Source organism: Plectrocnemia conspersa, unplaced genomic scaffold (genome assembly GCF_051122295.1).
Source record: "Plectrocnemia conspersa isolate PC_06_02 unplaced genomic scaffold, ASM5112229v1 ptg000006l, whole genome shotgun sequence".
NCBI lineage: Eukaryota > Metazoa > Arthropoda > Insecta > Trichoptera > Polycentropodidae > Plectrocnemia > Plectrocnemia conspersa.
Window position 1 is genome coordinate 22,792,711 of NW_028277170.1, and position 19,544 is coordinate 22,812,254.

General features: G+C 31.0%; 1 protein-coding gene across 3 annotated transcripts; it reads right to left on the reverse strand.

Moving 5' to 3' along the window:
• Positions 1-107: 107 nt before the first annotated feature.
• On the reverse strand, positions 108-18,908 carry sgl (UDP-glucose 6-dehydrogenase sgl). 3 transcript variants are annotated; one of them, XM_088187737.1, is made up of 9 exons: positions 18,746-18,908; positions 12,315-12,476; positions 11,829-11,966; positions 11,615-11,765; positions 11,048-11,407; positions 3,156-3,295; positions 2,923-3,081; positions 2,235-2,366; positions 108-2,170 (listed from the first exon to the last, which is right to left on the reverse strand). In XM_088187737.1, the coding sequence occupies exons 1-9, from the start codon at positions 18,824-18,826 to the stop codon at positions 2,003-2,005; spliced, it is 1,491 nt and encodes a 496-aa protein (XP_088043863.1). In that variant the 5' UTR covers positions 18,827-18,908; the 3' UTR covers positions 108-2,002. The 3 variants fall into 3 exon arrangements, 2 of the variants coding, with proteins under 2 accessions (XP_088043863.1, XP_088043864.1); XR_015809969.1 differs by lacking the exons at positions 108-2,170; positions 2,235-2,366; positions 2,923-3,081; positions 3,156-3,295 and adding an exon at positions 7,600-8,920 and having other exon boundaries at positions 9,002-11,407; positions 18,746-18,854; XM_088187738.1 differs by lacking the exons at positions 108-2,170; positions 2,235-2,366; positions 2,923-3,081; positions 3,156-3,295 and adding an exon at positions 7,600-8,526 and having other exon boundaries at positions 18,746-18,854.
• Positions 18,909-19,544: the final 636 nt, after the last annotated feature.

Consider the following 19,544-nt stretch of genomic DNA (forward strand, 5'->3'; position numbering starts at 1 on the left):
ATCAATCTTTTCTTGAATGGGACCGTTGTTTAGCACGGTGTTACCGGATTTATTTTTTTGACACCTTTTGACAGTGCAATAGAAGATTCAAAATAAAAGAGAATGGATATGTTCACACGATTTATATTTTTTATCTAAAAATACATTTTTTTTGTTAAAGTCACATATACAAAAATGTTTAGATATATTGTAGTTGATTAATTTTTTTATTGATAGTAAAAATTTCAATAAAATTGCAAATTAATAAAAAATACCAATACCCCCTCATCATTTATCGAGATCATTAGATAGTATAATTCATTTTTGATTTTATGATAAAATGTAATACCAAAATAAATTAATAAATTATGAGATAGGTTATGCAAAATATACATATTTTCGTCTTAATTTTTAAAAAGTATAACTAATTTTTAAAATATTGTGACATTTTTTAAAAGTATTTGAGGCTAAATTATTTAATGTCGTTCAAAATAATCACCATGCTTAAGCTTGCTACAAAAAAAATGCTTAAAAACATATGCTCGCTCGCAAAAACATGTTATTTTGCTGAAAATCGCTATGTAATATAATCAACGCGCATTAACCAATAATAAAAACGACATTATATAACATCGCCTGCGATTTATATTCCTAAGAGTAATAATTGATAAACAAGATAACATTTGTGACAATACTACATAATCTAATATATCTAATTTATAATATTTTTTTTAAGATTCATTTTTATTTTTGATGGATTAGAAAAAAAATCATATATGTAAATCATAATAAAATAAAATTGTTTCACTTGTACTATATTTTTCTACCCACCAAAAATTTATTAAAGTAACATAGCATAATAAAAATAAACACTGATCGCTTTCCCATCTATCATAATAAAGCAATATCATGATATGCCATAACCATTAAAAAAAATACATAAATATAAAAAATGTATATCGAAGAATATTCCTCAACCATTTCAAACAATCGTTAAGACGAAAAGCACCATAATAAAAAGTATAAATATTATCAGAATAATAAAATACTGAAATGAAATACTGGTTAAATTAATATGTATATAAAAATGGTGGTTCATAGTAAAAAGTATTAGAATATAAAACTAATTAAAAATTATCAATAAAATACACATTGTAGATATATTTAACACTGAAAAACAGACTAATTTTTGAATTGCTCAAATTTATTAGCAGCAATATTTGGTTGGCAAAAATCACTTTTAAATAAAGTATAACATAGCTTTTAAATGAAAATTAAATATTAATCAATTAAAAAGCATTAATAAAGTATTAATTTTTAGTCCCAAGTTTTTTTAACCTAAGAACACTTTTCACTGAAAACAGTTATTTTATTAAAATTACATTAGTTTTAGATATTAAATTACATGAATAAAACTGGTAAAAATATTTATTCGAATTTATATATAAAAATTAGATAATTTATAAAGTAAATTAGCAACTTAAAACTGAAGACAAAAGTCAGATTGATTAGAATGTTGATTATGAGTTGATAAAATATAATATCTAATATATACATATAAATTGAATAATTTATAAGATAAATTAGCAACTTAAAACTGAAGACAGAAATCAGATTGCTAAGAACGTTGATGATGAGTTGAAAAAAAATCATGGAAAATATATGATATTAATTATATACATACATATATGTAAACATAAGTGATTAGTGAATGTTACTACAAATATAATTCAGAATATCTCTTATAATGTAGCACAAACTAAAACCTAGAATTTTAGGTTCATTGGTCAAAAATGCAACAAATTTAATAATTTATTCAGCAATTGTCAGTCTAAAAAGTATTCAATACGAAGAATGATTTTAATTTGTTTCCGTATAATGAGATATACACGTTTACTTTTGTAACTACATTCTCAAATTACTATTTATTCACCAAATGATCAAGAATTTAAAATTAAATTAGCGTGTAGTATATAAAAAAATATTGTCACATTTGATTTGACTCCATTGATTGAGACGATCTTTAACAGCGTTCCCAAGTTGTCATGTAATCGCCAGTTGTCAAACTCCTGCCAATAGTCTTGACGTGAAAACCGATGTTGTTCAAATACTCATAATTTAGAATTTTGCGACCGTCGAATATATAAGCCGGTTTCATCATCACATTATACAACACTTGATAGTCCATCTCCTGGAAAATCAATAAATAATTAATTATATCTTTATAATTAATAATATATAGTGGATTAAATTACCTTAAACTCGTCCCATTCTGTACATATTACAATGGCATGCGCTTTTTTAGCTGCGTCCTTCGCCGATGAGTGGATTTCATACTTGTACTTATCAGACTTCCCTAACTCGGCGATAATATGTTCAGTATCCACCTAAAAACACAACACGATGGGAAATTAGCGCAACTCTTCAGATATTTGCAAACATAGGTAAGGTCACAAAAGGCAAAATATTAGTATTAAATAAGTTTTTAAACCTTTACTTTATAAAATAGAGATTCAAGCAGACGTTTTCATTATTTAGATCTAAAACAATGGTTTACTATGCCACTCAGCAAATGATACCAGTTGTAGCCAATTAATTTAATTTTAATTACTCATTGAGAAGACAATGGACAAAGGCTCATCTACTTGATGTTTGAAGTGAATTACCACAGCATAAACTAACCCTCAATGTGTTTAACGGCGTAGCGAGATAAGGGATAACTCATCAATATATATTTTGATGAGTCATTCAAATCTTCGGAATCCATTCCAGAAGGAAGCGATAACGGTTATATGTGCCATATTTACAGTTGCAGCTGAATTACTGATACAAAACATTAAAGCTGTACTCTGCTTGGTGTCTTGTAGAGTTAAAATGCACAACATTAAAAATGGTTTTGGTTGAAACACACTTATTTAGTAAGGACGAATATTTTACACAAACCTTAGGATCGTAGATTTGCAAATGAGCACCTTCTTCCAAGAGAGTTTTGGCGACGTATATAGCAGGAGACTCGCGAGTATCTCCTGTATTCTTCTTGAAAGCAAAGCCAAGTATAGCCACAACTTTTCCCGACACAGTGTTGAACAGAGATTGAATTATCTGAAATTACACGAATAATCACTTAAAAACCAACAATATTCTAAAATCAATTGAATATAAAACGAAAATGGTACTTCTTTCGTAAATCTTGCTTTTTGATAATCGTTCAAATCGATGACTTGTTGCCAATAATTTGCTACTTCGGGAAGATTTAAGCATTCGCAGATGTAAACCAAGTTTAGAATATCTTTTTGGAAACAACTGCCGCCAAAACCTGTCAAAAAATTAGTTTTTAAACCTAGAATAAATTTTTTTTTATATTACTCTTTCGTTCCAAAAAAAATCATTGTGTGCTATGATGATAACATCAATTAAAGGACAACACAGATGAAATGAGGAACATAAAAGCATATACAACAAAAACATTATTATTTATTTTTTTTATATAGTGCAGGTATATTGAGAAAATCGTATTTTAATCACTTCATAAAGAAAATCCATACAATTGAAGTTTGTTAGCAGTCTTCAATGCACTATTCTCGATAAAAATCAAATTATTGTAAAACATTAAAATTATAACAATAACAAAAAGTCATGCACAACAACAAAAAATAATTAGAACAGGACAATAACAACAATGAAAATTTTTAAAACACAACATTGAGCATCTTTTCTAACATATTTAAATTTTTATGATTAGTATCTTAACCGAGTCCAAGACTCAGCTTTATAATAATTCAATACGTATCGTATATGTAATTTAAAATATATACAAGGAACCTACCGATTCGCATACGACAAATGAAGTCAAATGAAAACCTTAACCCTTTATACACCAAAAAGTTTTTCAGAAACTATTTTCAGCGTATTTGTCAATAATTATGTTTGAAAAAATACAGGTTTTAATAAATATATATATAAAAGTAGGTGTGAATTATAATGACTCTTTAATGTGTATATTGCCGTTTATTTGACAATTTTTTTTGTGGCCCGAAAGGAGATATGTTGAGATACAGCCCGTAGACGAGGACCATACGATCATGGACAGCCGTCCCCAGAGAGGGAGTCCACCAGACACGACTGCAGCAGAGGGATCAACCTCCACTACACTGTCGCTGCCTCACCTACAAGGCCTTTGAGGATCTTCCACTGACATCATCCCTCCGCCAGCTTAGTTAGTATCCAATAAATTAAAATATTTTCTAAATAAAACCAGATAAAATTAAATTAACTCAAGAATTTTCTATAGTTATTCAACCAACAAAGAACGAGTTTCCTTCAATACTCAAACAATACAGAAGATGTAAAGAGACATCAAAATTTATTTTATTGAAAATTCGATTATTAAATATAAATAAAAAGAACGCAGAATAAGAAATAATGAGAACTTGGAGCACCATTCCAGAATTCTTTTGCTGTTTAAAAAAACTAGCAATGGCAATATTATCAATTTTATCTTCTACATATGCTAGTGAGCCAATATTTTCTGAAATGTAGTTCACGAAACAGATTGACCGATGAATCCAGTTTGGCGTGCATAAAAGTGATGACATATGAACCAAATATAAATCATTTGGTATCGAACGTACAACGGAAAAAATCTTATTAATAAATAACTAATATGGGTTTTTATTGGTTATGAGTTCATTTTTATGACACTTTCTCTATTAAAAACTGCTCGACATTTTAGACAATCGATAAATAAATCGTCGCTGATCAAAAATATACATGTAATAGTCATCATCTTTACTACATTCAAATTCATTTTTCTAGTTAGAGACAGACTGGACTATAAATTAATTAATCTTATATATAATTGTTCTAAAATAGTTGTCACTTCCGCTCCTGGACGAGCTCGTTTTAAAATTGAATTGCTCTACGTTAAATTTGTTACTTTGTAAATCGTATCGCTCTGTATAAACGGTTTATAATAATTCACGTAAACAAAGGAAATATAATTATAATTAATAACAATAAAAATTGAATTGGATAGATTGATTTTGGAGCCCCAAGATATTGAATTCTTTTGTTTTTAATTGGAGGCTCTATCAGCATTTAAATATAAAACAAGATTGTCGGTAGCAACGTGAGTTGTTTATAAAAAAATTTTATGTGCATTGTTGGATTTGACTAAATATAAATATTCAGATTGCAGATTAACTAGGTACGTTTCAACTATTAAAATGAAATATGCATTGATTAAACTATATAAACAATCATAATACAATCTTCATAATGAAATCTTCAAATTTTCAGATCCATCGTCAGACTCCAAGACCAAAAAGTGAGTTTTTTCATTTGAAATACATCAAAGTTATCATTGCTTCTGAAAAATAATTAAAAATAGTAAGAACTTATACAATAGTTATTAATTATATTCTACATACAGAGCTTTTTTTTTGTCATGTAACGCGGTGGAACGGCGTTTCGGCACTGTTTTTTACGTTATTTTTACTGTTTCAAAAGCAATTGTTACTGAATACACGTGTGTAGCGTTTGACAATATGCGGAACATATTATTTCTTTATTTTGACGTAAATATGACGTCATTAGTTTCATTTTATTATTAAGTGTAAAAGTTTAAGTGCAAAAATGAAAGAAAATTTCGTTTCTAAAAAATGTCCTAAGCAATAACAGAAACGATGACAGAAAATATGAAAATATTAGTCCAAGTTGATGATTCTGAATCATCTCATGTTGATCTTGAATGGAGACTTCACCTAATTAAAGTTCTAAAATTGTAACTAGTCTTAGAACTTTCATTGGGTCAAGTTAGGTTTGGGTTTGAACAGAAAATTTACGTTTTGCAACTGTCAAATTGAGTTTTTGAGACATTTTAGAACAGCATATAACTTCACTAGCGCCTATCAGTTAAATTATATTTTCGCTAGTAGAAATATATATACCGGTGAAAATGTATTTGGACTTCACTAGTGAAAATATAATTTCACTGAAAAATACAATTTATAAATCGCATGTAAATAAATAATGTTAAGTATGTAAATGTATGGAAAAGTTTAAGCCATATAATTTTAGTAGAATAGAAATTCCTTCGATATTTATACTTAAAGGAATACGGATATTATCCGTTCTTGTTTCCCAGTGTTTTTTATTCTGAGAGCGCTGGGATGCGTTTCTTTGTCAACTCGCAGAAGTGTTAATATAATTAAACACTTTTGGAAATTGCTCAAAGGCATCGTAGACAACCCTTCGGTGCACGAGCAGCTTCAAATGTGGGCTCCGGAAGGCGGTTATAATACTCGGTGGCGTCCCCTGTTCTTGCCTTTAAAGTCTAGAACTGGAGCACTTGCCAACTCTTCTCTGGCAAAGGCCATTCGTCTGCTCAATACTGTGCATAGAGATATTGACATTTTCTCGTGCACATATGGGGTTTTGGTTCAATTCGTGTGGGACAATGCACACCTGTTGAGATGATTTGTGTCTATTCTTTTATCTTGCTTTCATGTTTTTACGTATATGTGTATGTGTGTCCGTATATGAATTTGTATGTATGCATACGTATATATGTATATATTTTTAAAATGGAATATATTTTATACTTTTGGCAATCGTGACGTATGAGGTTAACCTGTCGGGTCACAATGGTCATAATTTTAATAAATAAATAAACTCTGATGTTTATGATCATATTGTAGTTTAGGTTATATAGAAATATATACACAAAACACTAATGATAAAAAATTAATTAGACATAAGTTTTTCAAAGTAATGATTGTAGCATCTGATTTACCTGAAATTAGATTTTGCGAAAATTAAATAACTAAATTGCAATATTACTAATAGGAAATGTATATTTTTAGCTATTTAAAAAGCATAAAAGTTTTTAAAAAAAAATCCTAAATAAAAATATAAAAAAGTAACTTATAATGTTAGTTTGCACAAGCGTAAACATAATAATTTTTTAATTAATAAAATTTGAATTAACGCTATATATAACTACAGAATCTATTTTATTTATTAAAATTGTAAAACACTAATATAAATGTTTATAAAATCATTGAACTTTAAAATAAAATTAGATTAAATCAAAATACTTTTCAACTTCAAAAAAATAGTCTACTGTATTAGGGATTTTAAATTAATATTTTTTTACCGTTTTATTTATTGTGTGTTTGGCCACACAGCAAATACTTTTTAAGTTAATTTATTCTAAAAAATTATTAAAATATATAGGGTGTCCCAAAATGAACGAGCTCTCTTCTTGTGCATGGTCATTAGGCTTCAGTTGTTGTGTTAATTGAATTTTGTAAGCATGGAGACTCAGATCTTTTGTGAGTATACACTGTAAAGAGCTTCTTGAAATTTGCAATTGAACACTCACGCACTGCTTCGATGTTGACATTTGAACGGCTTGTTTTTCTCCAACTGATCCAATCTCTCTGAATCTCTTCGCAGTTGACGAGCTTAAAACACTATTCTGACCATATTTTGTATTAAATTTTCGAATTGCGGCCGCCAAACTTGCATTATTTTTGAGATATTGTTCAATAATGAAAACAGGCCGTTGTATCGTGTAACGCTCCATTTTTACTAACCCTAAAATCTCAGCTGTCAAAATTTTTTTTTTCAGTGCTGCCAACATTTACTGCACAAATGACGGCAAATTCAAGTTTTGCGTTAATTTTAAAACACCTTTATTACGCTGCTTATAAAAAACCCTTGCTTAAATAACATCTATAACTGATTTCCAAAAAAAAATCAATAAAGGTTTTTCAATTATTAATATTTTTAAATAACAAATCACAAACATGTTTTTATGATAAAGTCACTTATAGTGTGACTATTTAGCGTCACTTTAAAAAAGTTAACATCACAAAAACTTAAATTCATGATTAATTTATGTGTCTGCCAAACTGTGTGCCGCGTAAGTAATAGCGTCTATTAATTTAATTTTAAATAAATTCAACACCTACATAATCAAATAAATATTTGTCATGTTCATACATAATGGTCGATACAACACAGGGATACAGTTACGCTGGTATATACGCAACGTATTGAGTGTGAGTTAGTTACTTAGTTAGTGAATACTGTGCCGATACGATGTTAGAATTAAGGAGTTCAACCTTGTTTTAATAACGTGGTGTCCGGAGACTTCTGTATACCTACGCGTCATGCGTCGAAGCCATTTTGTGAGATAAAGGTTTTGATTCGTTTTCACACGAACTGCCAGTGTTTAGTTGTTTAGTAGTGTTCGAGTTCAAGCGACTCAACGCTATACTCCCTTCGGCGCACGCGGGGCTAAAACGCACACACAGACGTGTTGATCAACGTTTCTCGCTCAACTCGCTCTCTGTTGGACGCGACGGCTGTCGCCGCCGCCTCAGGCGTTGCTATCCAAGGGTGGACGCTGTCCGAATCCGCCCGCATCGCCCGGAAGCACCTTGCACCCGGACGGCCTGACGAGCATTTTCTCACACGCCCCCGGTCAACCATGCTAAGGGGATGCCATCTCACCCAGACAGTAGACCACGGTCCATTTTGCTAATATAATAAATAAATACAGAAATATTATATCATCTTCTGCATTAATAAAGTTAAACCAGTTTTCAATAAAAAAATAATACATTTTAAAAGGGTTTAGATTGACAAATTCTTATTGAAACCTCAAGAAATTGAGAAAGAAAGACAGAGTAAACAAGATGAAGAGCAGAACAAAAATTCCATCTCATCAAAACGAAAGTATTTATATTATTTGCAAAGGACAACTCGGTTCCTTTTTGTATGATTTGCTTATCAACACTCTCTAACGAAGCGATGGTTCCCAGTAAATTTCAACCCCATTTAATAAAAAATCATCCACAACATAAGGACAAACCAAAAGAATATTTTGAGAAGATGCAAAATAACTTTAAAAATCATTATTTTACCGGCATTGCTGATCACTGTTGAATCAATGATTAGTGCCGAGGCCGTTCATCAAATTAAGCACATTCCTTGTCAGTCCATACGATTACACATAAAATTCAAGATATTTCGCGAGATATTGATGATCAGCTCAGAGAACATTTTGCTAATGCAATGAACTCGAAAATTTATGGTCCTTGCAAATCGATGAAAGTACTGACATTAGCAACAAAGCTCAGTTTATGCTTTTCTGCAAATCATCATTGGTGGCAAAATCAGAAATCAATTTTTCTTTTGTTGTGAATTGAAGGAAAGAACAACAGATGTATTTCACCTTGTAAACAAAAACGTCGAAATGAGAGAGATTCAGTGGCAAACTTGCGTTAGCATTTGCACTGATGGCGCTCCTCTATGCAGGGCCGTCAAAAAGGCTTTGTGTATTATAAAAATATTCACAAGTAAAGATTGTACACTGCATGATTCACTGCGAAGATTTGGTGTCAAAATCCTTGCCTGGTCAGTTCCTGAAGACAATGGGCAACGTTATCAATGTGATGAATTACATAAAATCAAATTCCCTCTGCAGACTTTTTGCATCACTGTGTGAAAATATAATTCTGATTTTAAGTGTTTGCTCTCAAAAGGAAAAGTATAACCACAGTTCATCTCTTTGCAAGCAGAAATAATTTCTTTCTTTGATCCTGAAAATATATATTATGATTTTCTTCACTAGGACAATTGGTGGTTGACAGTAACATTTCTTAATGATCTTTTTGAGACTATAACATATTAAATTTAAGTCTGCAAGAAGCGAACGAAAATATCATTATAATTACAGGAAAATTAAAATCTTTCGCTGACAAATTAAACCTGTGGAACAGAAAAGTTAAAAGCTTACAGCTTAATTGTTTTCCACGTGTAGACGCATCCTCAAATAAATTTAAAATTTTGCCAGAAGTGCAAAGGACATTAAAATTCCTATCTGCATCATTTTCCAAATATTTTCCATCACTTGATTATCAAATGTAGCAGTGGGTCATCAATCAGCAATAACAACAGTATACGATAACACTACCGCCCACTTAAAAAAAAATATTTTAACTATCCATCAAAATAATTCGCACAATTTAATATAAATTCTGACCAGTTCAATCTAAATTCTAACCATTTAATATAAATTCTGGCCGATGTATTCTGACATTTTAATATAAATTCTGATCTTAACCATATAAAAATCCTGACCCGAAAAATGCGAGCCTTAAATTATTAACAGGACTAACCTAACCATCGATTATCAATCAAATATGCAGAAAAAAATATGTAAAAATGCCTTTTATTTCATTTATAATTCATTAATTAAATATTTAATATCAACAATAAAATACTAAATCTTATTTTTAAAAATCAGAACGAATCAAAAATAAAATTTAAAACCCAAAAATGTTGAGGATCGGTACCTCACGATAGTGAGGTACCGACAGCTAGTTAATATGTGATTAACTCATATATGATAAAACCATTGAAACCATTCCAAAAAAACAGTGGCAATCTGTCCTTTATCTTCCTCGGACAAAAAAATCCAAAATGGCCATTGAACAAGAAAAAATGTTTTAGCTCCCTTTTTATTTTTAGTGTCGTTTGATATTTTTAAAATCTGGTCACCTTAACTTATGGATAAATAAGGGGTAATTTTAAGTACCAATGTTACAAATACGACAAACATAGGTCTCCTCAAGAATGTGCAATTAAATCAAAACATGAACATGTACAACTATGACTGTTTTTTGTATCCTTTCCATTCGGGTTTATTTAAGGTTTTCATTTGCGACTCATAAAAATATATTGTCCAATTTCATAAAATTCAATTAATATTGTCTTATCTTTGTGACAAAAAATACCAAATAGCTACGTTACATATTGGATTTATTTAGAACTATAATAAAATTACCACGACTCAAATATTCATACCTTGTCTATTAAATATTCATTACTGCATAAACAATAGTTAAATGTTAATTAATATAATCTTCGGACATGAAAACATTGTGTCGTAAAAGGTTAAAACAACACGCTTATCACTTTACATGAGTGATAACACAATACACCAAGTTTTATATATATCCTGTGCACGGTTTGGTTATGCATAAAGGTAACTTACCGACAGATGCTTCTAAAAACTTGGAGCCGATCCTCGAGTCCTTTCCGATGGCGCGAGCTACCTCAGATATATCGGCACCAGTAGCTTCGCACACGGCTGACAATGAATTGATACTAGAGATTCTTTGAGCTAAGAAAGCGTTGGCGGCCAGCTTGGAGAGTTCCGAACTCCAAGTATTCGTAGTAATGATCCTTTCGCGCGGTATCCAATGCTCATACACCCAGCAGAGTTCACGAATCGCATTCTGGCCCTCAGGCGTCTCCTCTCCGCCTATCAATACTCGATCGGCACCCAATAGATCTTCTATGGCGGTGCCTTCCGATAAAAACTCGGGATTCGATAATATTTGATAGTTTACACCTGAAATAATTAAATATGTTACATTTAAACATCGAAATACTACATAGGCATTGATGACATAAGTTTTTAATCTTACAATTAATCAAACTAACATTGAATAAAACACTAGTTATGCACGCGTGTAAAATGACGTGGACGTTAACAATTTTTTTCAAACGTAAAAAATTAAATTTAAATGCCATATAAATTTTAAATATATTGAATTACCAGGGGAAACGTTAGCTTTCAATATCTTCATTATACTTCCAGCTGCCCTAACTGGTACAGTGCTTTTCTCTACTACTATCTTATTTCCAGTGGCTACTTCGGCTATCATCCTGGCTGCGTTTTCAACATATTTTAAATCAGCAGCTCTTCCCTAAAAATGGTAGATATGATTAAGAACGTATAGTGCAGGATTTTAGATATTTTTTCAACTAACTTTGCCATTGCCAAACATCTTTGTTGGTGTGTTGACCGATATAAAAATCAACTCGGCTTCAATTATGCTTTTCTCTATGTCGTTTGAAAAAAATAAGTTCCGTCCCCGACATTTTTTCACTACGTCGTCCAAACCAGGCTAAAATAAATATTTAGATCAATTCAAAAAATAAAATTAAATTGAAGAATTTCTTATATTATTTAGAAAAGTAGAAAATTCTGTGTGTTAAATTGTAATTTATATTATACATACATATATATCTATAAATAATGATTAAAAATCAATTTGTACTACTATAATGTACTCTTGAGTTAATTTTCTACAGATACAATATTAATGTATGCGTGGAATGTTTTATACTGCTCATAATGATATCATTTTAGAAAACGTTGCTTTTAGTGTTAATCAAAGTGTGAAAAAATGTGTTTAGATATATTCGTTGTGATTGTAAAAGTATCGTTGAGTTTATTTATCTTAAGTACAAACCTCATATATTGGCAGTTTATTTGAGTTCCATTGATTGATTCGTTCTACGCTTTTATCCACGACTGTGACTTGAATCTCTGGACATTTTAGGGCTATAACACTGCAAGTTGGTCCACCAACATAACCAGCACCGAGGCAACATATTTTTGTTATGACCATTTTCTGAAGAAGTAAAACAGATATTTATAAGTAAATTGAAGAATTACTGAGCATTTAATAGCATCACTAATGGATTTTGGATCAAAACTTTAATCCTATAAAATTGACTTATTAGAATTATTATTTATGTAGAATAAAACTATCTTGTACGATTGTTCATAGATAATATTGCAGGTAATAATATGATAAAACAGTTCACGATCACCACTCACTACCTAATGCAATATGCAATTAGCGTCAACAGATAGTAAAAGCGATAACGTATACGGACAAAGTTTCAAAACTTTCTGTTGGGAAACTTAACACTTTCGTTTTATAACTGAACCTATCAAAACTTCTCTTTGTATGACCCCCTTCCTCGGTGCTTCTCTGAACACATCAATAGTACGTTTGCATTACAATCACCGGTTACCAAATGCATGATTTAGCCTGACCTCGATTTCACAAAAATAAAAATACTTTGGACGGAAAATGGCATACGATGTAAGATTAATGTACAGTTAAAAAAATATTAACCTCAAAATAAGGAAAATAAATGTGAATAGAAGTGACTCAGTCTCTTCAAATTGAAAGCTAGGAATACACGACATGTGTTTCAATACATATCTAAATTGATGTTCATATATTTTAACACATGTAAGTGGATGAAAATAATCTAAACATTTATAAAAATACTCACATGATGTTAGAACAAAGAAGTGTATGTATATTCTAAATAACAAAAGTATTCTAGCAACTTAAATTCGGTGGATGTTCCATTCATACATATATACTATTTATATGTATATGTATATGCGGATGCATTATTATATTATAAATTACAGAACATTTTAATAATGGCTAAGAATTATTAAATTAGCGATATAATTTCAATAGCCTTAAAATAGCTTAGATTATTAAGATTTCAATTTGGCAATAAAATTAGTCATTAGTTTATTGGTTTTTTTGGGTTGAATAGTTTTTTTGTATTGGTGAATCATTTTCATACGTGATTAATGCACATACATAAAAAAACAATACTACATAAAAAAGCTTGGGTGCTTGATAAAAACATACCAATGGTAAATTAGCTTAAACAACAATAAACTATTTATGTAAAAATAATTTTCTAACTGAATCGACTGTTAAATATTCAAAATGATAAACATAGTATGAGAAATGCTCTGATTTTAAATCACGTTAGAGTTAGCTTGCCGATTTAAGAATGCAATAATTTATTATGCTGGCATAAAAATATTTAACCAAATATCTACATTACTGACATCATGCTAGTTGATAAATCAACAAAAATCTTACCTTACTGATGATGATAAAAGTAATACAGGTTGATTCAATTCGAGTTTTCTATGTTAGCAGCATTGTAAATCAGACAGCTGTCAATAATCACGCGTGCTCAAAGTGTCAAATGTTAGTTTGCAACAACCCATTTACATGCGTTAAAATTGTTCAATTGTTCTACAGAAATAACAATCCTGTATGAACTGTGTATCGAAATTTACGGGAAGATTATAGTTAATTTCATCGTCCTACTGAGCGAACAAATGGTAGCGTAGTGCATTTTTTAAGAAACTGGACGCGTTAGAGATAGAGTAAGGCATGTGCATCATCGTGACCCCAGTTCAGCTTAGAATATTTCTGCTGTAGAATACACTCGCGATGAGGATTCCGGTTTGTAGTTGTATGCGTGTACATTGTGGCTCAAAACAATCTCGCTCAGAATATTTAATTATTTTTGTTTGCGACATGTTTGTAGTACTTCTTGTGATCTTGTGGAAAAACTTGATTTAAAACATGCATGTTTCGATTATAGTATGAAACAGAAAATTACAGTTTAAAGTATGGTAATGCTTTTTGCAAATCAAATGTAAAAGCAAAATAGTTTCCTGGGTTTTTTGAGAAAAAATAAAAAGAAACGAAGTTCATGTTATTACATCAGATTTGCTTTTCTTACATATTGCGTGAGGTTTTAATTTGCATATTGAGCGAATCGCACTTTTGGCACGTGTCTTAACGTGGATGATGAAAGTGAAAATTAAATTATATTAAAAATATTTCCATAAATTTTATCCTTAACATAACTTGTGTTATTTTCTTTACATTTATCAACGTATAAATTGTACATTTTTATTATATTCAATTCAAAGTTTAAATACTTTCTATTTGGATTGTGAGACCTTGTATAATGACTCTCTGATTGAGGAAAACTCTCAATGTGTTCCTTCACGCGTTTTACTTCTTCCTCATTGCTTTTCCAGGAGGAACCTTTTATTCTACTACGAAAATCATCTCTAAAATTTTGTTGCATTGAAAGCATGGTCCACTCTTCCTTTAGATATGTGTCTAAAAAAATCTTTTGCTTCTTTGGTATCAAAATAATATTTAAAATTACACTGTAATTTCTCGGTCTAATTTAATTCTTATCTTAGCACACGTCTGTGTAAAACCATTAGTCTGTAAGACTCCAAAAATTTTGTTTTCTCATAACTATGGAAACTAACTCATATAGCACGCTTTTCAATTTTTAATAAAATTATTTTATTTCGAGTGGACTTGCCTCACTTTTAAAATTAATATCATTGACCAAAATAAATTACTAGTAGAAAATTTACTGTTATTTATAAGTTATATACTCTGATTTTAAATCTATTTATTCCTATAATTATATAATTCAATAAGATTGCGACGCAATTGCAATGCTGCAACGTTATTAGTTCATCGCCCTAAAATCGTGATATACGAACGTTTGTTTATGTTAAAGCAATTAGAGCAAACAAGGGATCGATTCAGTATCGTTCGTTTGAACGAAACGATAAATCGATGGGACACTTGAAACTGGAAACAGTACTATACTTGTTCTCTTTGTCACAGAGAGATGTTGCGTCACATGGTATGTCACAAGGTCGATCGAAGGGACAAATCGATGGTGTACATGTTACCTTATGGAATGTGTCATAAGGAAATGCGTCACGTGTGCAATGTATATAAATATGGGAATTGAATAAAGATAAGACACTTGATCTTCATCTCGGAGAGAGAGAGAGTGACGGTCAGAGCCACAATACAAAAGCGTACTCATTTAAAACAAATCGTTCGTCCAGCCGATTCCTCCTCCCGGGTCCTTAGCATATAGATAGTGTTGCAATCTGAGGGGTGAATATTGAGATGCGCATGCGCGGGCGTCGCGACTCCTGCGCAGATCGGCAATAAGGGCGCATCGGTCGCTACTCTCGGGTGCAGTTATGGACTCAAGGCTCTGATGTAACGGCCTCACATAAGCTCGGCTCAAACTATTTTTTTTAACAAAATGGACTTGCCGCATTTTCAAAATCAAGCTCATTTATATAAATTGGTAAACATTATAATTTACTTCCTTGGATTGAGCGGAAAGCGGTTTTCTTTTTCCGAGTTTAGACAATATTCTAAAAATATTAAATGAACCATAATTAATTAACCTAAGCGAAACACAATAATACAATAAATTTAATTTTCATAATAATTGTTATCTTTCTTTTTAAAATAAATCCTAGAAGAGAAGATCAAGAACATTCTGTGTCACACTGCACTTCAAAAATGAATAACAACGATGACGAATCAACGAATGTCCTTAAAGAGAAAGCGAGACAAAGAAGATCTTAAGTCAATAGCCATACGCGCCTATAGCGCTTCTTCCTCTCATATATCTGTATATAATACATTCACAAAAAGGAATCATTATCGCAAGCGTACTCTAAGTGAAAGTGTGGCTGAAGACCCGGAATTGACGAGTTCGCTGCTATTGGGCTTGCACCTACACCCATATAAAATTCAGACAACGCAAGAACTGAAGCCCAGAGACCATGGACAGCAAATAATTTACGCAGATTGGGTGTTAGAGCAGCAGGAAGTTGATTCTGATTCTCTGATGAGGCATATTTCCACCTCTCTGGGTATGTTAATAAGCAAATTTGCCGCATATGGGGCAAAAAATCAAATGATTCACGAGAGACATTACATGCCCAAAACGCGCATTGTGGTCAGGCGACGTCATTGAGCTTTACTATTTTGAAAACGATGAAGGTCGAACTGTAACACACGTATAGACGCACGATAACCGATTATTTTTGGCACGAAATCGAAGATATTGCTGTGGAAGACATGTGACAACTTGCCACATATCGGGTGCAACGTCGGACGTGAAAAGTTCCCAAGTCCATTATTTCCCTTTTTGGCTGCCAAGATCATGCGATTTAACGCCGTTGAATTTTTTGTGGTGATACGCCGACAAACATTTGAGCACTTAAAATCTAACACAGGTCTCGGCAACCTTTTTTGGCTGCGGGTTAAAATAATTAAAATGTGACTATTAAAAAGACTATTCGGGTCAGTGAATATTTTTGGTCCTAACAACCATATATGTGGCCTAGTCGTGACATCGTAGTACGTTAAAAAAATGATATTTGCAGAACTGAAATGGGTCACTTAGTGACCCGCTTGTCATAGGTTGCCTATATCTGCCAAGTTATAACTAAGATACCCTCCGAAATGTACGAAAAAGTCATTGAAAGGAACGTCTGCTGCAAAAGGACATTTAATTGATATCTATATCTATATTTTTTTATCAATTTATTTATCTAATATAGCTAATCGTCTAACCAAATATATGCATTACTAACATCATAACATAACACAATTAAATGCATATGTAAAAGTAATATGAATTATCAACTGTCTTGACCAAATCGACTGCAAATATTAAAAATGAAAAATATACAAAGAATATGTAAAATAAATTAACGATAAGTGTTAAAATAGATTACTAAAGCATACTAATGGAAAAGTAGTAAAATAATTCGTTGAGTATCATACTAGTTAATAAATATACAAAAGTCAAACCTTACTGACAATTAAATGTTGGAAGAGTGGAATCAGAGTTCTTGCAAATCAAATGCAATGATTAAGCTAGCGTATTTGATTAATATCGCCATATACATATGTACTGTGGTCGATCTTTTCCTGTTTTGACGTTCCCCAGATATTTACATATGTAACTGAACAAATAATTAAACCAAAGAGTAAATAGTCAACTTGAAAATAGGAATTAAAACAATATCTCAAGCTTATAGTTTAATGTTTGTGGTGTTTAATTCGATATTTTTTGAGAATTTACAATTTAAACCATCGATATGATGTTTTTTATTTTGATTGAATGTAAATGACTAATAGAAAATAATACCATTATTTAGAGGCTACGAAATAAATAAATATAACAAAAAATATTTAGAGCCTCTGAATTAATATTAAAATATTCCACAATAAATTATTAAAACATACTAAATACATACAGAAGCAGTTTTTTTTAAATAATTTACTATAATTTAAAAATAAAATAAATTAAATAAATAACAACAAAATAAGTATGGGAAAATACATAAAATTATATTACTTCTAGTTGTATATTAAATAACAAATGTGTATACATTAACTCATTGCTAAAAGGGTTAATATATATATTCAACATCATTGAACGAAAAGCTAACCTATACCATAACCGCCCAAGGGCAGTGACATAGCGATGGTTTAAAATAATAAAATTAAATTACCCACATATATATATATACGTCTAGTAGTGTGTAATTATACTAAAAATTGACTTGAAAATTTTTGTTACAGAAATAGACACAAAATGAGACAAATAATGTAAAATGGGCGTTATCGCCCATATGTGATTGTATAAAAATTCTGACTTATCCAAAATAAACTAATTCTACAGTAATTGTAAAAATTGGGCATGTATTGATCCTTTTTTTTACATCGTTGTAATTCTAGCAGCAGGTACTAAAAGCCATCCGCGTTTCGAGAAAAATAATTCACGATTCGACGCTCAGTTATAAGGTTAATGTACTACAGAATTTATACATGATACAATACGCATTGAAAGTAAAATATAAAATATATGAAATTAAACGTGTATTGATTACGACTTGATTTGTAAAAGCTCCGATGCGAAGCTCCCTCAAATTTAATCAGTGCATGCTCAATTAAAAAGAACAATAATAAATGAAATAGTACACAGAATAGAGTTATATTTAATAACATTCAAAATTAAATTAAAAATTCGTGGGTATATGAAAACATATTTAAATTTACATATCTATGACTATATACACATACAACACGAGTTATTAATTAAGAATTGTATGGCGTTCCATTAATTATAGCGGATTTAGGGGCTTCGATAAAGAATAGTAGTTTAATACATAAGCGAGTGTATTCCGCGATTCGATCGTACTTACATCTTCTGATAACCACAGGTGATTGCCGCCACAAGCACCTATGCCAAACCTAATAGCAGACTGCCGGTTGTACACGCACATGGGGCTTGGAGGGGCGCAGAGGGGACATCGCGCATGCGTGCTGCGCACCTCCACGAGGCACGCAGCGCGGAATTTTGAATGCTACTCATAGGAACCACGGAATCCAATCCCGGTCAAAATCGTAATCGACAATTCCGAGAGTAAATATAAACAAACATACATTGTCACATACATATATATTTATATACATATGATAATTTACTTTTTTTTACATGCATATGGTGAACAAACAATTGATCACATGGCAACTGGACACATGAACATTGGTGAGGTGACAAGGCAACTTCTCACACGAATATTGCTCACAAATCGATCACCCACAAGGCAATTACACTCACACGGCTTAAGGAAAGGTAATTATTTCAAGGAAAGTTATTTAATTTCAATACACGTTCATTTCGTACAAATTATTGAAACATTCATAATGCGCTAAAGAATACATCAAAATATTTTGTATCAATTTGTTTATTTATTGTTGTGCTTTCAGCCTTTAATTGCACGTGTGTTATATTCAGTTTATCATGTCCATACTTATTTCTAGAATACATATGCTACGTATATTATTGAGGAAATAATAAAATAATATAAAAAAATAGTGTATGAATATTTATTAATTTAGAAACTATTTTTTCTGGATTTTCTTTTAGAAATAACTTTAGGTGGTCGTTCTGAATTTTCAAAAGGAATAGAGTACGCTCGGGATAAGGATGCCGGTTTG